Genomic DNA, 22,509 nt, shown 5'->3' with positions numbered 1-22,509 from the left:
GAGAAGCAGAGAAACTTAGCAATGCCATTTGGCAAGCAGCACCTTCAACATTATAGTACTACTTGGGCCACAATATGCTTGCTTCCACATAGGTGCATTAGAAAGGTGAGAATAGGCTGAGAATCCCTTCTCTCCAATCTACCCATATAGGAGGCACTCATAAGGAGGTTGCACATGCTGTTTAGGAAATATGGGGGAGGATAAGGTTAAGCTAAATCTAGGTTCCAAAGCTGGCATGTCTGTATGAGGCTATCCCTCTCCAGTCTCCAAACTCCGGGAAGGAGGGGGTCAGGAAGTATTCCTAGAACACATTATGCTTCATTTACACACACAAGTGAAATGCACCTCCACCCCTCCCCAGCAGGTATAATTTAGCCTTTAATACGATCATTTTGTGTATGCATATTATTAACATGTTAATCCATTGCCCAATTGTCCCCAAAATGATCTCCATGTTTCTGATTTGAGATGGACCAAAATCACTAAAGAGTTATCTTAAATTAAAAAATAATATTAAAGAAGCTATTTGGTTACTGTGCTTACTCTGGTGAAGGTTTTGATTTGACTGGAGAGAAGTCATATTCATCTTTATCTAAACTGTCTGATGGAACAAACTCATCCTCTCGGTCATTTATGACCGGAGATGCTTTTACTTTCAGTTCATCTAAATCATTATTATTGTTGGCATCATCGTCATCAGCATCATCTTCCTCTTCTGAGAAATCAAAAGTATACTTGGGTCTTTCAGCTAAGAAAAATGGAAAGCATTTCAATGTAGTTATTATTTGTATTATGGTAGCATATAGAATCATAGAAGATTAGGGTTGGAAGAGACCTCAGGAGGTTATCTAGTCCAACCTCCTGCTCAAAGCAGGACCAACCCCAACTAAATCATCCCAGCCAGGTCTTTGTCAAGAAAGGCCTTAAAAACCTCTAAGGATGGAGGTTCCACCACCTCCCCAAGTAACGCATTCCAGTGTTTCACCACCTTCCTAGTGAAATAGTTTTTCCTAATATCCAACCTAAACCTCCCCCACTGCAACTTGAGATCATTGCTCCTTGTTCTGTCATCTGTCACCGAGAACAGCCTAGCTCCATCCTCTTTGGAACCCCCCCCCTTCAGGTAGTTGAAGGCTGCTATCAAATCCCCCCTCACTCTTCTCTTCTGCAAACTAAATAAGCCCAGTTCCTCAGTCTCTCCTCGTAAGTCATGTGCCCCAGCCTCCTACTAATTTTTGCTCTCCACTGGACTCTCTCCAGTTTGTCCACATCCTTTCTGTAGAGGGGGGGCCCCAAAACTGGCCTCACCAGTGCTGAATAGAGGGGAATAACCATTTCCCTTGATCTGCTGGCAGTGCTCCTACTAATGCAGCCCAATATGCTGTTAGCCTTCTTGGCAACAAGGGCATACTGTTGACTCATATCCAGCTTCTCATCCACTGTAATCCCCAGATCCTTTTCTGCAGAATTTTGGATTTTGTTACATCTTTGCTTGCTAGATGGAAGAGCCTTCTATCAGTGTCCCAATGTGCTAGCCACTTCACAAACAAATAATAAAATGCAATCTATGTTTATGACAAGATGCAACAGGTAGAAAAAGCAAACAAATGGTGATTTGGGGGTTGAAAGGACAAGGTAATAAAATTAACAAATTTTGCATAAAAACACAAATCACAGATTGCCAATGCCTAGCCATTGTGAGATGGTAGTGTTCTGTAGACACTAATCAATGCCATCTACATTAATCTCTTAAGGAAGGATGTGAAATCTACCTCTTAAGAGGGAACATAAATGACTGAACCTATCTCCATTCTTTATTATTATAAAGCTTGAGCAAACTGTTTCTAAAATCCCTAAATTTATGAACAATTTTCAGGATACATTTCTCAGATGCTGTCTACCTCAGACTGTAGTATTTTCATATAGCAGGAACTAAATATTTTAGAACAGATTGTGGTTTTTCTTTTGGTAGTTTTATAGTAGTCTGCCTCTATTACCTAGTTAAAAATATATAATGTAACTGCTTTGTAATAGCTGAATCTTGTTTCATTAGTTTTTTTTTTTTTTTTCCTGTTAACTAGGAAGTATGGAGTTCTAGCAGCTGCCAGTCTACACTGCAAAACCTACTATTGTAAAGAGTTAATTCCAAGAAACATTCATCTCTTAAGGAAGGATGTGAAACCTACCTCTTATGAGGGAACATAAATAACTGAATGTATCTCCTTCTTTAATATAAAGCTTAGTGTTATTTTAAGTAGAATTTTAGCAGTATTTTAGAGCAGAATTGACAACACAAGCTATATGCACATTATCAAGTCCTCTATTCAAAGTAAGGAAAGATTAGAATTAAAGATATTCTGAGAGGCATATTTAAGACTTAAGTTTGCATATTCTGTTCATACAGTAGTTCACCTACAGTCATTCTATAATACACAGTGCTGCTTTTACAAAAAAACTGGGAGTACCTGCAGCTCTTCTAAGCAAAGAGTCCCTTGGAATAATCACAGGTTCATTTTCTTCTAAATCACTTTCAGACTTGGATTCATCATCTGACCAAGGGTTTCGTTTCTTCACTTTTTTTGCAGTGGATTTTGTGGAAGATGGTGTTCTTCTCACCCTGGTACCTACAATAAAATGAAATACTTAGAACAGGGTAGGGGAGGGTGAGTGTTATGGGAGCTGGGGGAGACATAGATTTATGGTGTTTTTTCTTATTCTTTATAATGCCTAAAATTGGCTTCCTACATTTTTGTGAAATGGACTATCAAGTTCATCTTTTCTGAAAGGAGTATCAAGTTCTCATTTCCCTCTTCTTCCTGAAGGACATTTACCAATCTTTGAAGGTCCGGGTAATACAACTTTACAGAAGATTGAAGCCCCTTCTCTTATACACACGCCTCTCTCTCTTTGTCTTTTACTTTCTCATTTTGCATCCTCTTTGTTTGTTTAGTTTTTTACAATCTATTTTTATTTTCTCTTTTTTGCTTTCCTCCCCTATTTTTTGTATCACTAGAAGGTTACATGCTGCTCAGGACACAGACATCCATTGGTTATTCTGTGGTGCCAGGATACAAGTTCTGGCAACTGAATTACATGTTCTGAGAACAGACATGCATAGCCTGGGCACTGAGCTGCTTCATGATTCTGTAGCTCTGTATGCATGAGCTATGGCCAGTGGTACTGGGGACCACTTCAAGAATGACGGGTATCCAAAAGCTGCCTTTTACTAGTCTCAGCAGCACATTTGTTCTTGAAAGTCAGGGGGCTTGTCTAGACTCTGGAAACCCATAGCTGTTCGAAGTGCCGCCTTACCTCCCTGCTTTCACCTCTACCTCTGCAATAATCTAACAACCCCAAAGACTATTAGAAAGAAGTTCTTTTTTTATAATTAAATAAATTATTTTTCCACTCTATTTATACTCCCATAACAAGCATTCTGGCAAAAAAAATTTTAAATAGTCTTTGGAAAGAGACAAAACGTGGAAAAACTCAGCACAATAGTGGTCTTTTTAGTCAATTACTAGTTACTAAAACCAGGAAGTTAGAATGAATATGATTATGCAACTACAGCATTTACTACTTCGCCTACTGTCATTGTTATTGTGCTACTAAACTATGGTACAGCTTTTCGAAAGCACTTGGACATAACCTTAGCATGGGAAGGATTATATAAAGCTACACAGTGGTAATTATTATGGTATGTTTCTCCTGTGGCAATGCTTTTAAAAATGCATATGGTCACTTCTGTTACACTAATATAGTATAAAGCAAAAATGTTTATGTTTAAGATTCCTACAGCCTCTAACAAACTAAAAGGTACAAAAAAAGTTAATAATATAATGAACATAAATATAGTACAAAGAAAAGGAGAACTTGTGGCACCTCAGAGACCAACAAATTTATTTGAGCATAAGCTTTCGTGAGCTACAGCTCACTTCATCGGATGAATATAAAATATATATATTATAATATAAAAAAAACCACGTACGTAACTTTGGCCAGCTGTGTATCTTATATAATATGTAATGAGTTTAATTACCAGTGTGCAAGTAACTTACCAGGCTCCTTTTTCTCCCTCTTGGTTTTAGGAGTTTTAGACACTGAGACAGATGTATTCAGTGAGTCCTCGCCACCACCCTCTGCTGGGGTTCCACCAAATTCCTCATCAAATTCCATTTTTATTGCTAGAGAATCAAGATCACCCTAAAAATTAAAAAGGAGGTGGATAAATCTGTAGTGAAAAGAAATAGCAATACTGTGTGCTTTAGGACCAAACTGTAATATATTTATTAGTCTTTGCCAAAGAATAAACAGGCCAATACTGAGACTTGGTGGTGAAAAAAACAGCAGTAAGTAATTACAATAAGCTTGCCAATATAAAGCAACCAGAAATTTAGTGCTGTCCTTTTTGTAGACTGTGGGCAATATAAAGCAAAAGTGTCTTTATAGTTCCACTGGATTTATAGTTCCACAGGATTCTTCCTGTGCAAACTGCTAATGTAAAAAGCAGTAGCACTTCCTACAGAACTAGCATGAAAATGATAAATTAAGTATTTTGACTTGCCTTCTTCTTCTTTAGCAATTTCTTACTAGCATCAGCTTTCATGGCAGATGTAACCTGTGGAACTATTCTTCTACCAAATGGGGATGGCATGGTCTCTTCTAGCTGAAGTTTCTTCATCTTGGGTTTACCAACTTTACCCTTTATTGGTTTACCAGCCATGCCAGCCAAAATATCTTCTCTTTCTTGAGCTTCTACTTTCTAATTAGCAATAAGGGGAAAGAGATATAAGTAACTTGTTAAACACAATTCATAGACTATAAGGACAGCAGAGACCATTGGGACCACCTAGTTTAGATGTTCTCAATGGACTTCTCTGAATTAATTTCTGCTTGAACTGAAGCATCTCTTTTAGAAAAACATCCAATCTTTATTTTAAAACTTCCAGTGATGAAGAATCCACCATAAAACTTGGCAAGTTATTCAACAGTCAGTGACCCTCACTGTTAAAAAAACCTGCACATTATTTCTAGTTTGAATTTGCCTAGCTTTGACTTCCAGGCACTGGATTTTGTTATATCTTTGCTTGCTTGATTGAAGAGCCTTCTATCATTCAATTTTGGTTCCCCACATAGGTACCTATAGCCTATGGTCAAGTCAACCCTTAACCTTCTCTTTGATAAGCTAAATAGACTGAGATTCTTGAGTCTTTCACTATAAAGGAATGTTTTCCAATTATTTAACCATTCTTGTGATCTTCTCTGAATCTTCTCCAATTTCTCAATGTCCTTCTTGAATTGTGGACACCAGAACTGGACACAGCTGTAATACAATACTAAATACAGATGTAATACAATGTCTCTACTTCTACTCAATATTTCCCTTTTTATACATTGAAGAATATTATTAGGTCTTTTTGGTCACACTGGGAGCTCATGTTCAGCTGATTTTTCTACCATGATGCCCAAATCCTTTTCAGATTACTGTTCCCAGGACAGAGATTCCCATCTTGTATGTATGGACTATATTCTTTGTTCCTAGTTGTATGACTACATTTGGCTGTAGTCACATTGCACATTGTTTGCTTGCACCCAAAATACCAAGTGATCCAGATTGCTCTTTTTCAGTGCCATTTCTTCTTCATTATTCATCACTCCCCCAAACTTTCTATCATCTTTATCAGTAATGTTTTTGTTTTCTTCCAGGTAATTAATAAAAATGTAAATAGTGTAGGGCCAAGAACCAATCCCAGCAGAACCCCACTAGAAACACACCCATTCAATGATGATTTCCTGTTTTCAATACAATTTGAGACCTATTGCTTAACCAGTTTTTACTCAGATTATGGTGTGCCATTCTAACCTTGCATCATTCTAGTTTCTTAATCAAAATGTTGTGCAGTAGCAAGTCAAATGCATTACAGAAGTCTTAAGTATAGTACATCAACATGATTATCTTTATCAACAAAACTCATGATCTCATCAAAAATGATATAGTTTGACAAAATTAATTTTCCATAAACTCATGTGACTGGCATAATTATATTACAATGTATTAGACCTATTTGGGAATTTGCTCAATTCTATAGACATTAAAATTTTGAGCATGTGAGGATTTTCTGTGCATTACAGTTAAGCGCAATTGTCTTTTTAACTTTTGGAATTACAAATTTCATCTAATTCTGGACAGACTGATCCAAGTGTAGTCTGGAACCACTTTGGACAGACTGATCCAAGTGTAGCCTCGAACCACTTGAAACTTGACTTTACATTCAATATTAAAAGGTAATTATTCACAGTAATTATTCCAAAAATCGCTTCTTTCAGTTTGTTCTTATTGCCACAGATATGAGGAATAAAAGAAAGAGACACACTGAGCAGACAGTATTTTGCATGAAAAAGGAAACCTGGGATAGGATCTGCAATTAACATGTAACTAAAGAATCACAGAATCATAGACTTTAAGGTCAGAAGGGACCATTATGATAGTCTAGTCTGACCTCCTGCACAATGCGGGCCACAGAATCTCACCCCCCACGCCGGTAACAAACCCCTAACCTATGTCTGAGCTATTGAAGTCCTCAAACCGTGGCTTAAAGACTTCAAGGTGCAGAGAATCCTCCAGCAAGTGACCCGTGCCCCACACTGCAGAAGAAGGTAAACACCCCCCAGGGCCTGTGCCAATCTGCCCTGGAGGAAAATTCCTTCCCGACCCGAAATATAGTGATCAGTTAAACCCTGAGCATATGGGCAAGACTTACCAGCCAGACATCCAGGAAAGAATTCGCTGTAGTAACTCAGATCCCACCCCATCTAACATACCATCACAGGCCATTGGGCATATTTACTGCTATTAGTCAAAGATCAATTAATTACCAAAATTAGGCTATCCCATCATACCATCTCCTCCATAAACTTATCAAGCTTAGTCTTGAAACCAGATATGTCTTTTGCCACCACTGCTCCCCTTGGAAGGCTGTTCCAGAACTTCACTCCTGATGGTTAGAAACCTTCGTCTAATTTTAAGTCTAAAATTTCCTGATGACCAGTTTATATTCATTTGTTCTTGTGTCCACACTGGTACTGAGCTTAAATAATTCCTCTCCCTCTCCTGTATTTATTCCTCTGATATATTTATAGAGAGAGAGAAATCATATCTCCTCTCAGCCTCCTTTTGGTTAGGCTAAACAAGCCAAGAATCTTATATTGTGATCTACTCCTAGCAAGGGACATAACAGGCAATAAGAAGAGCTTCTATAAATGCAATAGGAACAAGAGAAATACTAAGGAAAGTGTAGGTCCACTACTTATCAGGGAAGGGGAGCTCAAAATAGACAACAAGAAGGCTGAGGTGTTTAATGCCTATTTGCTTTAGCCTTCACTAAAAACTTCACTAAAAACAGTAACTGTAATATTAGTAACATGGGGGACAGAACACAAGACAGAATAGGAAAAGAACAGATTAAACATTCAGATAGGTTAGATGTATTCAAGTCGGCAGGGCCTGATGAAAGTAGACCTCGGGTACTTAAGATGAAGCAATCTTGGAACCGTTAGCCATTATCTTAGAGAACTCATGGAGAACAGGTTGAGGGCCCGGAGGACTGGAAAAGGCCAAATAGTATCTATCTTTAAAAAAAGAGAAGAGGACCCAGAGAATCATGCACCAGTAAGCCTAACTTTGATAACTAGAAAGGTATTGGAACAAATTATTAAACAACTAATTTGTAAGCACCTAAAGGATAACAGGGTTATCAGTGAGAGATAACAGCAAGCAAGGATCTGCCAAGAACAAATCATGCCAAACCAACCTAATCTCATTCTTTGACAGAGTTACTGGCCTACTGGATATATGATATATATGTGATATATCTTGATTTTTGTAAGACTTTTGATACAGTCCCCCAAGACATTCTCATAAGAAAACCAGGGAAATGTGGCCTAGATGAAATTACTACAAGGTGGATACGTAACTAGTTGAAAGACCATATTCAGAGAGAGTTATCATCAATGGCTCACTTTCAAACTCGGAGGACATATCTAGTGGCGTCCAGTCAGGATATGTCCTGGATCAGGTACTTTGCAACATTTTCATTAGTGACTCAGATAATTGAGTGGAGAGTATGCTTATAAGATTTGCAGACGACACCAAGCTGCAAGCACACTAGGAAAACAGGATTAGAATTAAAAATGACCTTGACAAATTGGAGAATTGGGCTGAAATCAACAAATGAAATTCAGTGAAGACAAGTGGAAAGTACTATACTAGGGAAGGAAAAATCATATGCACAAATTCAAAATGGTTAAGAAGTGGCTAGGGCCAGGCAGTAGTACTACTGAAAAGGATGTGAGGATTAAAGTGGATCACAAATTGAATACGAGTCAACAATGTGATACAGCTGCAAAAAAGGTTAATATTCTGGGGTGTATTAACAGAAATATTGTATATAAGACACGGGAGGTAAATGCCGCACTCAACTTGCACTAGTGAGGCCTCAGCTGAAGTACTGCATCCAGTTTTGGGCACATTTTAAAAAAAGATGTGGACAAACTGGAGACAGTCCAAAGAGCAACAAAAATGATAAAAGGTTTAGAAAACCTGACCTATGTGAAAAGGTTAAATAAATGGGCATGTCTAGTACTGAGAAAAGAAGATTGAAAGGGGGACTGGATAACAGTCTTCAAATACATTAAGAGCCGTTATAAAGAGGATGGTAATCAATTGTTCTTCATGTCCAGTGAAGGTAGAAGAAGAATGGACTTAATCTGCAGCAAGGAAGATTTAGGTTAGATATTAGGAAAAATGTTTTAACTATAAGGACAGTTAAATACTGGAACAGGTTTCCAAGGGAAGTTATGAAATCCCTGTCATTGGAGGTTTTTAAGAACAGATAAGACAAACACCTGGGATAGGATGAGGGATGGTCTCGGTATACCTGGTCCTGCCTGAGCATAGGGGGTGGGAATAGATGACCTGTTGAGGTCCCTTCCAGCCCTAATTTTCTATGATTATATGTAGGGCTGTCAAGTGATCAAAAAAATTAATCGTGATTAATCATGCTGTTAAACTATCAGAATACCATTTATTTAAATATTTTTGGATGTTTTCTACATTTTCAAATATAGTAATTTCAATTATAACACAGAATACAACCTGTACAGTGCTCACTTTATATTTATTTTTATTACAAATATTTGCACTGTAAAAAACAAAATAAATAATATTTACAAGTACTGTACTGCAATCTCTTTATCATGAAATTTGAACTTCAGGAGATACTGCTGCTCACTTTTGTTTACAATATCACCTGAAAGTCAGAAAAGGCGTTCACATGGCATTGTTGTAGCCAGCGTCGCAAGATATTTGAGACAGATGCACTAAAGATTCATATGACCCTTCATGCTTCAACCACCATTCCAGAGGACATGTGTCCATGCTGATGACAGGTTTTGCTCGATAATAATCCAAAGCAGTACAGATTGATGTGTGTTCATTTTCATCATCTGAGTCAGATGCCACCAGCATCCATGGTTGATTTTCTTTTTTGGTGGTTCAGATTCTGTAATTTTCACATCAGAGTGTTGCTCTTTTCAGACTTCTGAAAGCATGCTCCACACCTCATCCCTCTCAGATTTTGGAAGGTACTTCAGATTCTTAAACCTTGGCCTGAGTGCTGTATCTATTTTTAGAAATTGGTACCCTCTTTGCATTTTGTCAAATCTTCAGTGAATGATTCTTAAAACGAACATGTGCTGAGTCATCATCTAAGACTGCTATAACATGAAACATATGACAGAATGTGGGTAAAACAGAGCAGGAGACATACAATTCTCCCCCACAAAGGAGTTCGGTCACAAATTTAATTAATGCATCATTTTTTTAACAAGCGTCATCAGCATTAAAGCATATCCTCTGGAATGGTGACCAAAGCATGAAGGGGCATACAAATGTTTAAAATATCTGGCATGTAAATACCTTGCAATGCCGACTACAAAAGTGCCATGCACACACCTCACTTTCTGATGACATTGTAAATAAGAAGCAGACAGCATTATCTCCTGTAACTGTAAACAAACTTGCTTGTCTTAGCAATTGACTGAACAAGAAGTAGGACTGAGTGGACTTGTAGATGCTAAAGTTTTACATGATTTTTTTTTATTATATAACTGCACTCAAAAATAAAACATACATTTGTAAATTCACGATAAAGAGATTACACTACAGTACTTGTCTGAGCTGAATTGAAAAATACTATTTCTTTATCATTTTTACAGTGTAAACATTTGTAATAAAAAAATAATATAAAGTGAGCACTGTACATTTCATATTCTACGCTCTAATTGAAATCAATGTATTTGAAAATGTAGAAAAACATCCAAAAATATTTAATACATTTTAACTGGTATTCTATTATTAACAGTGTGATTAAAGCGCCGATTAATTTTTTTAATCAATCACATGAGTTAACTGCGATTAACTGACAACCCCAATTATATGTTGAAGAAAGAAAACAGCCATCCTGGCACGACATATCAAAAGATTTCCTGCTCCCAATTTATTGTACATTATTTCTATAACTGTTTTTTAAGGAAAACAATAACAATTAAAATGTTAATTCTTAATAAAAACTTATTCATAAATGTATTTAAACATACATCAAGCTCTTCAATGAAAGCTGCTAAATCTTCTTTCCAGAGATCTGAAGGAGACTTCCTCCTGAGGTCAGTGAGTTCTCTCCCCTAAAACATAAAGGTAGTATGTAGCAATTTAGGTTACTATATGAAGAATACCAAATTTGAAAATTCACAATATAAATGCTTTATATTAGATCTAATGTTGCTGATGAAATAGTTTCAAAATGGTTTTTCCACAACATTCAAACCTTTGAATCTCTCTGTTTAATTAGATCTTCTACTTTCTCCTTAGTAAGACACCACAGAGACATGTTTAAGATGTAGTTAAATTCAGGGCCTGAGGTAGAGCCTGAAGAAGAGGAGGCATCATCATTCAGATTCTGTGTTTCTTCCTCTTCTGCTGCCTGCAATGAAATTGTATTCAAACTGTAATTTCAAATTATGATTTTACACATACTTTACAACTATAAAAGAGACTGAATTAGATGGCAGTGCATTCCAATCACATTATACAACTGTCTCTTTCAGGAAGGGACACTAATATTTTAGTTGTTATCTGGAACTGCTTCCATAACCAAGGGTGTTATGAATTTTAGTTTTGGAGGGAATCAACATTTCTCCTTCTCTTACCAGAAATTCTATTATTAAATACCAAACACAAGATGTGTAATGGTAACATGATGATACATTATATATAATTAAAATATGGTAGCAATAAGTAGAAAATAATTAAAACACACACACACACACAATATAAAACAAATAAAAATAAATAAATTAAATTAAAAATATTTCGATAAGTAAATAAACAAATTCAATAGCAGTATTAAAAATAACTGATTAAAATTAAAAACCTTTTTCATAAGTGATTTCTAACATTTAAAAGTTGGAAGTGAAATCAACTATGAATCAGTTTAGGTCAAAAAGCGCTCTTAATCTTCTTACTCAAAGAAGTTACTTCAAATAAAACACTTCTAAAAATGAAATATTCTAGCAAATTTGATTGACTTATACGTAACTAAAAAGAACAAAGGTAATATTTATTTTGTATTCCAAAGGTCAATCTCTCATATTTCTCTCATATGCAAATAAATATCATACTATATGCTCAAAAGAACATAGTGTTAGAGAATGATCAGTCATGCACGTACGGGTTGCATCAGTAAATTGAAGTGTAATGCTCTGTATATAATGTCTGAGGAGGCCAAATTATTGTTCCTCTGAACATTCACACAGGATTGGAAGGGGTTAAGATGGCCAGGCAGGCCAATTAATTCCACAGGCTGCACCAGGAGGACTAAGGAACCAGGGAACTAATTAGAAACAGGTTCAGCTGTGCAGAAATAGGCAGGTTGCTGGCAAGAGAAGGGGGCTGCTAGGAAAGGCTGCAAGGTAGCAAGAGGGATGAGGAGCTGGAATACCCAGAGTAAGAAGATGAACCAGGTGTGGTAGGAAGCCATCCAGGGAAGGAGCAGTGAGGACTGAAAGAGGAAAGCCCAGTACTCATGAGCTGAAGGCCCCTGGCCTGGAACATGGAGCAGAGGGCAGGCCCAAATTCCCCTTCCAGCCACTGAGAGTGGCATCACGGGGCAGTGAGAGGGAAGACTGCCCACGACTGCTAGAGAAAAGGGACTGCAACCCTGGATGGGGGGAATATTGGGTGACCTGGCCAGAAGGCTGAGTCACAAAGAGGACACTGCGGGACAAATGAGGATGAAAGAGGAGCAGCAGACCTGTGTGAGAGAGAATATGACAGCATGCAAGCTGCGGAAGGAGACGTTGACCTCAAAAGCTAATCCCTAGAGTGACCAGGAGGCAGAGCCAGAATAGCAGTGAGTGGTGCACCCCATGACAGATAACTGTTTACATTTCAACTTTGAATTAGCCCAGTTTGGGGTTTTTAATTTATCTAGATGCAGGAGAGTGATATGTGGCAATGTTCTTACTTAGTTAATTTCTTTTCCAGATATTAATTTAAATGGTAAACTGGCAAAGGGAAGGAGAGAGAGAAAGAGACTATTTTTTTTTATTGTCATTAACATACATGAACAAAAAATATAACCATTTAAATTATACAGATGTTTATAATTCTTAACACTAACCTATTAAATATTCATAATTCTACACAAGAATAATAAATCTTATCCATAACTATAAAACAATTTCCACATCTCTGCCCTACAAATACAACAATACTTAATCTGCAAAGAATCAAGAGGGACTCAGATTATTACCTTTTCTTGTGCTTCCTTCCAGGCTTTCACTGGGTCAGATTCAAAACCTCTCTGGACTAACATTTGAATCAAATCTCTCTTTGACCTATTCTCTATGTGGGAGAGACAAAATAAAGTTTGGGTCAAGAAAACGGATGCCTTTTTGTCTACATGTTATTTTGATCTAAATTACGTCTCAAAATGTTTTTTCTACATTTATCAGTTCTAACTTGTAAGTTTAATAATTCTTCTTCTTACCTATGGTAATTTTCCCCTGTATCTTCTCTAGAATGAAGCGAGCTTGATTGTTAAGCTTGGTAGATTCTGCCCCCAACATTCCTACAAGCCACTCTTTGCGTAAACTATAGTAATTTAATCGTAAATCAAAGAATTCTTTCAGAATATCTTGCACAGTTTCATACTTCTTCAGACATCCCATATGATCAAATAGCACCTACAGAAGATCCAAACAAAATAATATTTTTTAAGTTAAACACCACATAAGTGAGTTTATGTATATTCTAATGTTACATATATACATACAATGTATATAGAATTGGATTTTTAAAAAGTTTCTTACAGAGGTGTAAATCAAGATTAACTGCATTGACATCACTATAGTTTTACCTATGTACAACTGGTATGAGATCAAAATCAGTCCCTAATGTACAATCAAACAGCACACGAACATGCATAGTGATAGAAACAAATCCCATCCAGCTAATGCACTAATACTTTCAAACACTATTTGAAATATTTATGAACATCCCTGAATTTAGCAGAGGTTAGTAGTGCAATCAATTAATCGCAGTTAACTCAAGTGATTAACTCAAAACAAATAAACTCAATTTAAAAAATTAATTGTGATTAATCAGTTTTAATCAAACTGTTAAACAATAATAGAATACTAATTGAAATTTATTATAAATATTTTGGATGTTTTTCTACATTTTCAAATATATTGATTTCAATTACAACACAAAATACAAAGTGTGCAGTGCTCACTTTATTATTATTTTTTATTACAAATATTTGCACTGTAAAAAAGTTTTTTTTTCAATTCACCTCATACAAGTACTGAAGTGCAATCTCTTTATCGTGAAAGTGCAACTTATATAGGTAGAATTATTTTTTTACATAATTTTTGCACTCAAAAACAAAACAATGTAAAACTTTTGAGCCTACAAATCTACTCAGTCCAACTTCTTGTTCACCCAATCACTAAGACAAACAAATTGGTTTACATTATGGGCGCTGCTGCTGCCCACTTCTTATTTACAATGTCACCCAAAAGTGAGAACAGGTGTTCGCATGGCACTGTTGTAGCTGGCTTTGCAAGGTATTTACATGCCAGATATGCTAACCATTTGTATGCCCCTCATGCTTCAACTTGTAGATTGCACTATTATATTAAACCCAGTTTCAGATGGGTTTGTACTTGGCACAGATCAGCTGTGCCTCCATTGCCACTACCAATGCTACGGAGACAACACTGCTATTTATACTCATGCTAGCTCGATGAGAGCTAGTGCAAGTATATATGGACAAGCAGGGGAATTGCCCTCTCGCTCATTGTGTACAGATGTAGTGTAAGGTAAGGCGGAAAATAAGTTTTCATATAAAAAATATCTTTTATATTTAAACGTTATTGCCTAGCTGCACAGCTTTTGGGTGAAAAGAAATTTAAATTGTCTAGCTGGCAGAAAAAAAAAATGCAGTTACTTCAGGCTGAAAGATACCCGAGCCCTACAATGGATGTGTTTCTTCTGAGAGCTACTGAATATTTTAAAGCCATTGAACCAAATTATTACTGTCATTCTATAATTACAATAAGATATTAAATATTTTTTTTTAAGTATACAACATTGTCCAATGCACCAGATTTTTTTGATGAAGCTTCAAAATTTAAGTTTCACTGCCTAAAATGAGCCAGAGACAAATCTATTGCATCACAGAACTAACAACTTAAATGCTCAGTAATTCTTTTTGTTAGTAACAAAACATGAAAGAGATGCGCTATGTCATGTATTGGACCAATAAAGTGCCACCAGCAGGCCATCTAAAAACAGGTGAGCTCACAACAAGCTACCGTAATGATTCTGGTAGTCAAACATAGAAAAGTTACCATAGAATTACAAGTAAGACTTGTTTGAAGTTTAAAGACTTTGTGCAATCCAGCAGCTTCTGCTTGAGCAAGTTTTTCTTCTGTCATTTTCACAACAAATTTCACAGTTGTATCAGTGTGGTACTCTTTGTAATCGGAAATTAATGCTGGAGTTTTTTCGGTCCCATTCAACATAGGTTCTAGCACTTGTTCTTTGTATACCTACAAGAAAGATAGCAAACAGTAGAAATGAACAACATAAAGCAAGAATTGTAATTCCTCAACATGACTGAACAATGCAAATGGATATGCTCCAAAATCACACAATGTTAAGGGATTATAATGCCCTGTATCACCAAGAGTCACTCAGAGCCACCTGGTAAAAAAAAAAAATCGTATCTGAACCTTTTGACAAGACAATCTGCAGAATGCACACCAGAACTGGTAGCAGTCGTGTAGGCATTTGACGTCCCTAAGCGAAGTATGGACAGCATGTTTGAAGACATACAGTGAAGAAAAGGGAATGTGGATTAATTCAAGAAGACAAAATGGTATTCCTTACAGTAAAATACAGTAGGTAGCATGACAACAAACATACCTTCTACTGAGGCCAAGAAAAAGGAAACCCATGCTTTGTTTCCTGAAATGCATACTAACACCAGCCTAAGGAATTCATCTGAATATGTGATTAAGTAGTCTAGGAAAGTTGTCTTAAACTAAATTTATTTCATTGTAACTAACCTGGGTCCATGTTCTCACTGGAAGCTCTGTAATCTCTACTGTATTCCTGTCCACCACAAATATTTCACCACTAACTGCATACTGATTCTGACCAAGTTCCTGGATAGTTCCTTTAAAGTTTTTGTAGTTTGGAAGCTGCAAATACAAGTAATAGTACAGATTAATAATGTTCTTCAAAACGAAAAGTTGGGAAGAATTATTTGTTTATATAAAGGTGTAAGTTTGCAACACACTTTACAATACACTGCAGATATATTACAGTACAAACGAAAAACAAACACATAAAATGGTGAGAACATATAATTAGAACCCTTTGTGAATAGGTGATATTTATTTGGAAGATGGAATTGCACCAGTGACAGTGAGTTTTTTAAAAAAATGCTAGTGTAGATGTGACATTATCTGATTAATATATGACCATATAGATCATTGTTGCAATCACTGTTATAGATTTGCTGCAAATATTGTACAAAGATTGTCAAGTGAGGTGTCTATGAAAAGGTTATGTTTTGCTATCTGTATGCATGTATCATTTTTGTATGTGAAGTTATAAGTATTGGAATATCCACCAGCTTTATGGGGATTGTCTGCCCTATTCTTGCAGTTCACCCTAATTGAGTGACCATAGCTATCCCAAACTGGGACACTGGTCACAGCCAGATATGCCATGTACAATATCTACAAAAATGTTATAATTTGCCAGATATGATAATCTTGTTTATATGTTTGTATCATTCTTGTATTATGAGTTATAAGTATGTATGTATGTCTGTATTTCAAATTTGTGCTATGCTTCTGGGTGACATCCAGGCAGTTTGGCATCAGCACTGCCTAGCCTGCTTGATGGCCCATTAAGGACCATCAGCTATACAACTGACCCATTGAGAGAAGGCAGATACACCTTATGACTCAGCAAGGCATGCAGGGACATGCCTATGGACAGAAGTCTAAGGCTTCCAAGCCATGTGCTGGGCAGCTTGTGTTTGAAACAAAGGAAGCACAGGCTGCATGGCAAAAGACTATAAAAGGCAGCTGCATCTTCTCCATTTTGTCTTCAGTCCTGCTTCTTACATCTGAAGGAACTTTGCTACAAACTGAAGCTCTGAACAATGGGCTGAATAAGCTGTGGATGTATCCAGAGATTTGACTTAAGCCAGCACTTGATTCCATCACTGCTACAAACCTGAACCGAGAACTTTGCCATTATTGTATGTAAGTGAGTCCTTTAACCAATTTGAACGCTCATTTTTTTCTTTCTTTTTATAAATAAACCTTTAGATTTTAGATACTAAAGGATTGGCACCAGCATGATTTGGGGTCATATCAAAGTTATATATTGACCTGGGTGTGTGGCTGGTCCTTCAGATCAGGAGAACCTATTATTTGATGAGACTGGTTGTAAAGAACCACTCCTCTCTGAATCCAGTGATTTTGGTGGTGATACAAGAACTGAAATGTCTGAGGAAACTGCCTGTATGTTAGCCAGTGTGGTGAAACAGGAGTTTACTTTTGTGGCTGGTTTGGTATATCTTATAAAAGAATAACCACCAGTTTTGGGTTGTGTTTGCCCTATTTCTAAGCAGTTAGTACTGAATTTGGCATCCTCAGTTGTGACCCACTAAGGCACAGTTACAGTAGACAAGGTCCCTTTGGCCAAACAGGACAGAATGCAGGTTAAATATACTGAATTCTCAGGTTGTCCTAAAAGGAAGGCCAACAGATTCCAATTAGTGAAAATTTTCATTTATGTGGCATTCCCAGCAGTTGGTGAGAGGAAATCCTGTGTTGTGAAAGCTGAAGCTGCTTTCTCAAACAAATGCAGTGAACAGGGATCCAACTGCAGAAGTCCAGCAAGTGGAATCTGAACTGAAAAATAAAATTAAAAAAATAAAACTTTGCTTCTATGAAACAGGCAAACCTAACCCAGCACTCATGTCCAAACTAGTAATAAACATGAAAGGGTTGTTTCTGCTGTCTAGATTTCAGCTGAATTTATGCCGAAATGATTTCAGACTGAGCTGGGCTCTTCTTTTCTTCCATCATTTGGAGCCTTTTCAGGTATGCGGCAGCACTGAGAGCTTCCCAAAACAAACTTTAAACAAATGAACACATAAGAGTTACGATTTGGAAATTGTTGGTTTCCCTGTTTAATAACAATATTTTTCTTCTAGCTATAGAGGAACATAAAAGGGAACATAGTTTAGTCGAGACAAAGAACGCTTTAGAGATTCCAATGCAAGCCATAGAGGCTTTAAGGTTGGCTGAAGATATATTGTAACTTATCTTAAAGAAATGATTGATCCAGCTTTTTAGCTACCAGATCACAATATTCAATAGATCTTTCCACAACAATTGTGATTTTGAGAGCACATTGACAAATCAACGAGTAGAATGGAGGAAAAAACCTTTAAAAGAATCAGTAAAATTACAATATACTGGTTTCAATGGGAATAAGACATAAAACAATAAATTCCTCTCCAGAGGTGATAATCACTTGGCAGGGATGTGTTTCTAAAGTGATATAAGATGCTCTTTATAAATGCAAAACTCAGGTTTGTTTAGGAAACATAAAAATAGTAGCATACGCTGTGAGTTACATTACCATAGGATGGGGATCCAAGCCATCCAGCATTCGTCTGACATTGTTCACAATCTCTCTGGTGTCATAGTTAGGAAGTTTACATGCCCATCCTGTACCAATTCCCTCAGCACCATTTACTAAAACCATGGGAATGATGGGAATATACCACTCTGGTTCTACACGCTGGTTATCATCATAAAGGAATTTAAGCAGGTTGTCATCCACTGCAGGAAAAAGCAGCCGTGCTAAAGGGCTTTGAAAAAAAGAAGAAAACAACGTACTTTAACAAGAGGCCAGTAAGTCAAAAAATGTGTTTACACTATGAAGATTAATGGGCACAAATTTCATCTCATTAAAAAAAATTGTATTTTCTCTCTTTTTAATTGTCATTATGAAGCTGAAAATACTGTTTTCTGATACAAGGACAGAAGTATTATTGAACCTTCACAGTGGAACAATCAGTTCATAATAAATACAGGGTACTTCGGTTTTGGGGTTTTTTGTTTTTTTATGACCACATGTGCATATATCTTACCATCCTATGTTTAAAACATACAGAAATCTGGTACACTAAAGTAATCAAGACTCATATATTTCAATACTTCTACTCAAAAGACTAGAGATAAGTCAAGCAGACAGTTAGAAAACAGCATTGTTCACAGTTTCATACCAAACCAAAAAAGCCAAGCTTAACTGTAGGCATAACAGCCTCAACAGTCCATGAGACACTTTGCAAACAGAGGTTTCATCAGTGGGCCCTTTACCAATTATGCACAATAAACTAGGCAAATCAGTCTTCTAGCATATGATTAAATGAACTGGAGAACATATTAAAGTACTGTACCATAGAAACATTATATGTGGAAGGAATCCAAAACTGATTTTCATGCAGAAGGGAATATAACTAGAATAATCAAATGAAATTAACAAAAAGAAATTAAGGCTCAATATCAACGTGAAATAGTTTATTAAGGGAAATGGTAGAAGCCATATAGTGTGACATTTATAATCAGACTGGACAAAATATTAGAATTTACTATAGGGAACAAATTCTGTCTGCCAAACTACACTCTAATTTACTTCCAGGTCACTCCACTGTCTTTAAATTATACTCTCAATTATACTTAGGAAATCCCATTAGTTTACATTGTGGTTGCACAGGTGCAACTGAGATCATAATTTTGTTTGAAGAATCTAAATACTGGCCATATGGAAGAAGAAAACAACACAGCTTGCCTTTCAAAGCCTATACTGAGTAGTAAGGCTGCCATACAGAAATACATTCATGGGCAAAAGGATTATAACACATTTTATGTGGAATCAGAAAGACAACATGAAATCGCACAGTTCCATTTTTGAAGACTGATAGTTGAACTGGATGATCTGCCTTTTCAATCTGTAACCTTATGATTCAAAGTAAAATTTGTACAGCTAACTTTTTTTTTTAAGTCCACAAGTATTACTCTCACAAAATTAGCAGGAAAATCTGTGCGCAAGAAAAATGTATCTGCACATGTGAATCAGGAATTTGAGCATACCCAGCTACTTGGTTTCTTCGTCTCTTACATACATCCTCACAAACAAATACATACTTGCAAATCTTGTAGTGCAGTAACAAAGGCAATTTGAAAATTTGGCTCTGTGTGTGTTTTTAGTTTAATTTGTTTTGAGCAAGCTTTTACCTTAACATTGTGAAAATATAACGAGGGCTGGCAGCATCCTTCCCACCATGAAGCCTGGTACCAAACTGACCAATAGGCTGCAGTAGATTAACATTGTTACTTCCAACGAAGTTCTGAGCCAAGTTGACAATAGTCATCATTAATGCTTGCTGGAAGAAAATACATAGACATGGTTACTATTCACTGTAAGAAACTGTACTCCTTCCTAATCAGCTAGTATAACAGGTTTTCATTGCCAGATAATCCATAACTCATTCTACCCTGATTTCAAACATGGTCCCTCTGAAAAATGGACAGCTATAATTTATTACAGAAATAGGGAATCTGTAGTTCAACTGTTAAAATATTGTATTCTCTCTCATTGTCCTTCTGTACAAGGAAGTTTACATATGCATTACTTTCTCATCCCCTACCCTCACACAAATGTTTTGTTTGAGTTTTCAAACACTCACTTCTGTGTACAGGAGAGAATAACCTCTGCTGATTGTGCATCATCCCTCCTCTCCCACAAAATGATCATGGTGGCTTTCTGAACGTATATTTTTATATTTATATTTTGACAATTCTATTTTTGGCGGTATTGCTAATATTCCAGATAAATACAAGAAAGGCTGGAAAACAAATACTTTAATCTTATTACACGCAAGAAATTGTATCAGACAATTTCAAAATGTTCTGGAAAGAGATCACAGAATCCCATTTTAACTTTCTTTACTTTTACGTAAAAACAATTTGTCTTTCCTGTCTAAGTCTAACACATGGTCAGGTATACAGCTGGCATGACTGAGGACCTGGTCCAAGTCCACTAACTAGCTGCCCCAGAATAATTTCCCATAGCCTAGAATCTTTGTTTGGGACATGGCTGTGTATGAAGGATAAAACTAACTGTCTTCTTATCAAAATGGATTCCATTTAGTTCACTTTCTTAAAAAGGTTCTGAACACTTCTACTAGAAGGACTCTTGGTCAATTGTTAAATGCTTTTGACGAAATAAAAAATTCACCTATATTCTATATAGAAAAAATACATCCTTCCCATTTTTCATACTCACCTCTCCATGATGATAAGCTGACATTTCAGCAACAGAACCAGCCAGCTGAGCAACTTTAACCTCACGTTTATCGTTTCTCTTAAAGCAGGTGAACAAAACTTTGCGCTGCCCTGGCTTAAAACCTGTTTAGAAGAATAATGCTTTTTAAATACATATACCCCCCCACACACCCCTTTTTGAAATTATAAATTCTCTCTCTCCCCCCCCCCCCAGAGAACACATTTCTAATCTCTTTTGAAAGGGAGATAAAATTTATGTTGAATGAAAATAAATCTATACAATATTTAGCAAATTCATAAATACAGCATAAAAGGACACATTTATATTAACCAACTGTAAGCAAAAATTGTGATGATGAAAAGAGACAGTGATATAAACTGAAGTTTTCTAGCTAATTAACTTAATATTAACATGCAGCATTCAATAATTCCCCACTATCCAGCTAAATCTCAATCCTGTCCCTGGATTCAGAAATGTTCCTTTTGCGTTTTCCATGAAAATCCACCCAAATGGCTGTTACGCTTCTGAAAAAGACATAGTTTGCTAGTGGATTTTATAGTTACTTACTATATAGCAAGTGAGTGTTTGGCACTCAGAAAACCTGGGTTCTGTTCCAAGTTCTGGTGTTTTAATGGTTACAGACCCTTCTGCACCTGTCCCCACCCTACTCCTGTTCCCACTGTAGGGTGACCCTTTACCTATCCTATCCTTTGCCCCTCTCTGCTCCTAACCCCTCTTTGTTTGAGTCTGCCTATGTCCTGCTCTCAGGCTGTTTGCACACCAACAGGAGAACACTGAGAGCACAGGTGAGACCCGGCTCTTAGTGCTGGTGCCCAGCGCCACCACAGACCTGAGCAGCTGGGAGCAACAATTGCAGGGAAAGTCTTGCCTAGCCTTGGGCTGGAGGATGCTCAGCCCATATGAAATGTAAAATTTAGCTGCCAGTCTCTAACAAGAGATGTATGCAGAGCATGTGCAAAGGGTGATTCCTTTCTAGTGATTCATCTACATAAAGGTCACCAGCCTACTATTTCTACCAGTTTTCTGTTTCTCAGGCAGTAGAGGTTTTTGCTGTGGATATAAAAGTTCCAACCCCACTGATAACCTATGTGGGGATGAATATGGTTCCACATGATGTAATTTCTTTCAGTTTGCTTTATTTAAAAACTGAGAAAATTGCATACAAAAGTTATGTTAAAAGAACAATAAGGTTGCAAAGTCAAGCACTTAAAAGTTAAGAAATGCCAGAATTAATGTGATCCATTCAACCCCTTGTGCAGATGCACGTTACAGTCTATATTTATATGATCAAATACTCTTCTTTTCCAACCTTAAGGGAGTTTTGAGATTTTTGCATATGCTTTTCCTTTTGCATATGCTTTTGGTTGGGAGCTTGTATGCTGTTCTTCCTCATCTGAGAAGAGGTCAATAGAGAAGGGGCAGTAGAAGGTTTACCCTTCCATGAAGGGAGAAGATATCTGTCTTTACCCCAGGCTGGCTAG

The 22,509-nt window shown here is 36.7% G+C and overlaps 1 protein-coding gene across 5 annotated transcripts in view; it reads right to left on the bottom strand.

The window, feature by feature from the left end:
- The window catches only part of TOP2B (DNA topoisomerase II beta), a 132,446-nt gene that overhangs the window by 7,517 nt on the left and 102,420 nt on the right, over positions 1-22,509 (bottom strand). For 4 of the 5 annotated variants that reach the window (XM_038392082.2, XM_038392081.2, XM_043509015.1 and 1 more), the window contains exons 19-31: positions 21,008-21,129; positions 19,957-20,105; positions 18,296-18,527; positions 15,694-15,828; positions 14,974-15,174; positions 13,107-13,302; positions 12,870-12,961; positions 10,884-11,039; positions 10,657-10,740; positions 4,565-4,762; positions 4,059-4,203; positions 2,466-2,624; positions 544-748 (exon numbers count right to left, since the gene is read on the bottom strand). In XM_038392082.2, coding sequence (XP_038248010.1) covers positions 544-748; positions 2,466-2,624; positions 4,059-4,203; positions 4,565-4,762; positions 10,657-10,740; positions 10,884-11,039; positions 12,870-12,961; positions 13,107-13,302; positions 14,974-15,174; positions 15,694-15,828; positions 18,296-18,527; positions 19,957-20,105; positions 21,008-21,129 — 2,074 coding nt within the window. Of the gene's footprint in view, positions 1-543; positions 749-2,309; positions 2,397-2,427; positions 2,625-4,058; positions 4,204-4,564; positions 4,763-10,656; positions 10,741-10,883; positions 11,040-12,869; positions 12,962-13,106; positions 13,303-14,973; positions 15,175-15,693; positions 15,829-18,295; positions 18,528-19,956; positions 20,106-21,007; positions 21,130-22,509 lie in introns of those variants that run through there. The other variant, XM_043509017.1, reaches the window with a different exon arrangement.

The sequence above is a fragment of the Dermochelys coriacea genome, chromosome 2 (genome assembly GCF_009764565.3).
Source record: "Dermochelys coriacea isolate rDerCor1 chromosome 2, rDerCor1.pri.v4, whole genome shotgun sequence".
NCBI classification, from domain to species: domain Eukaryota; kingdom Metazoa; phylum Chordata; order Testudines; family Dermochelyidae; genus Dermochelys; species Dermochelys coriacea.
Note: the sequence above shows the minus strand (reverse complement) of the source record. Positions and strands in the feature narration are given on the sequence as shown.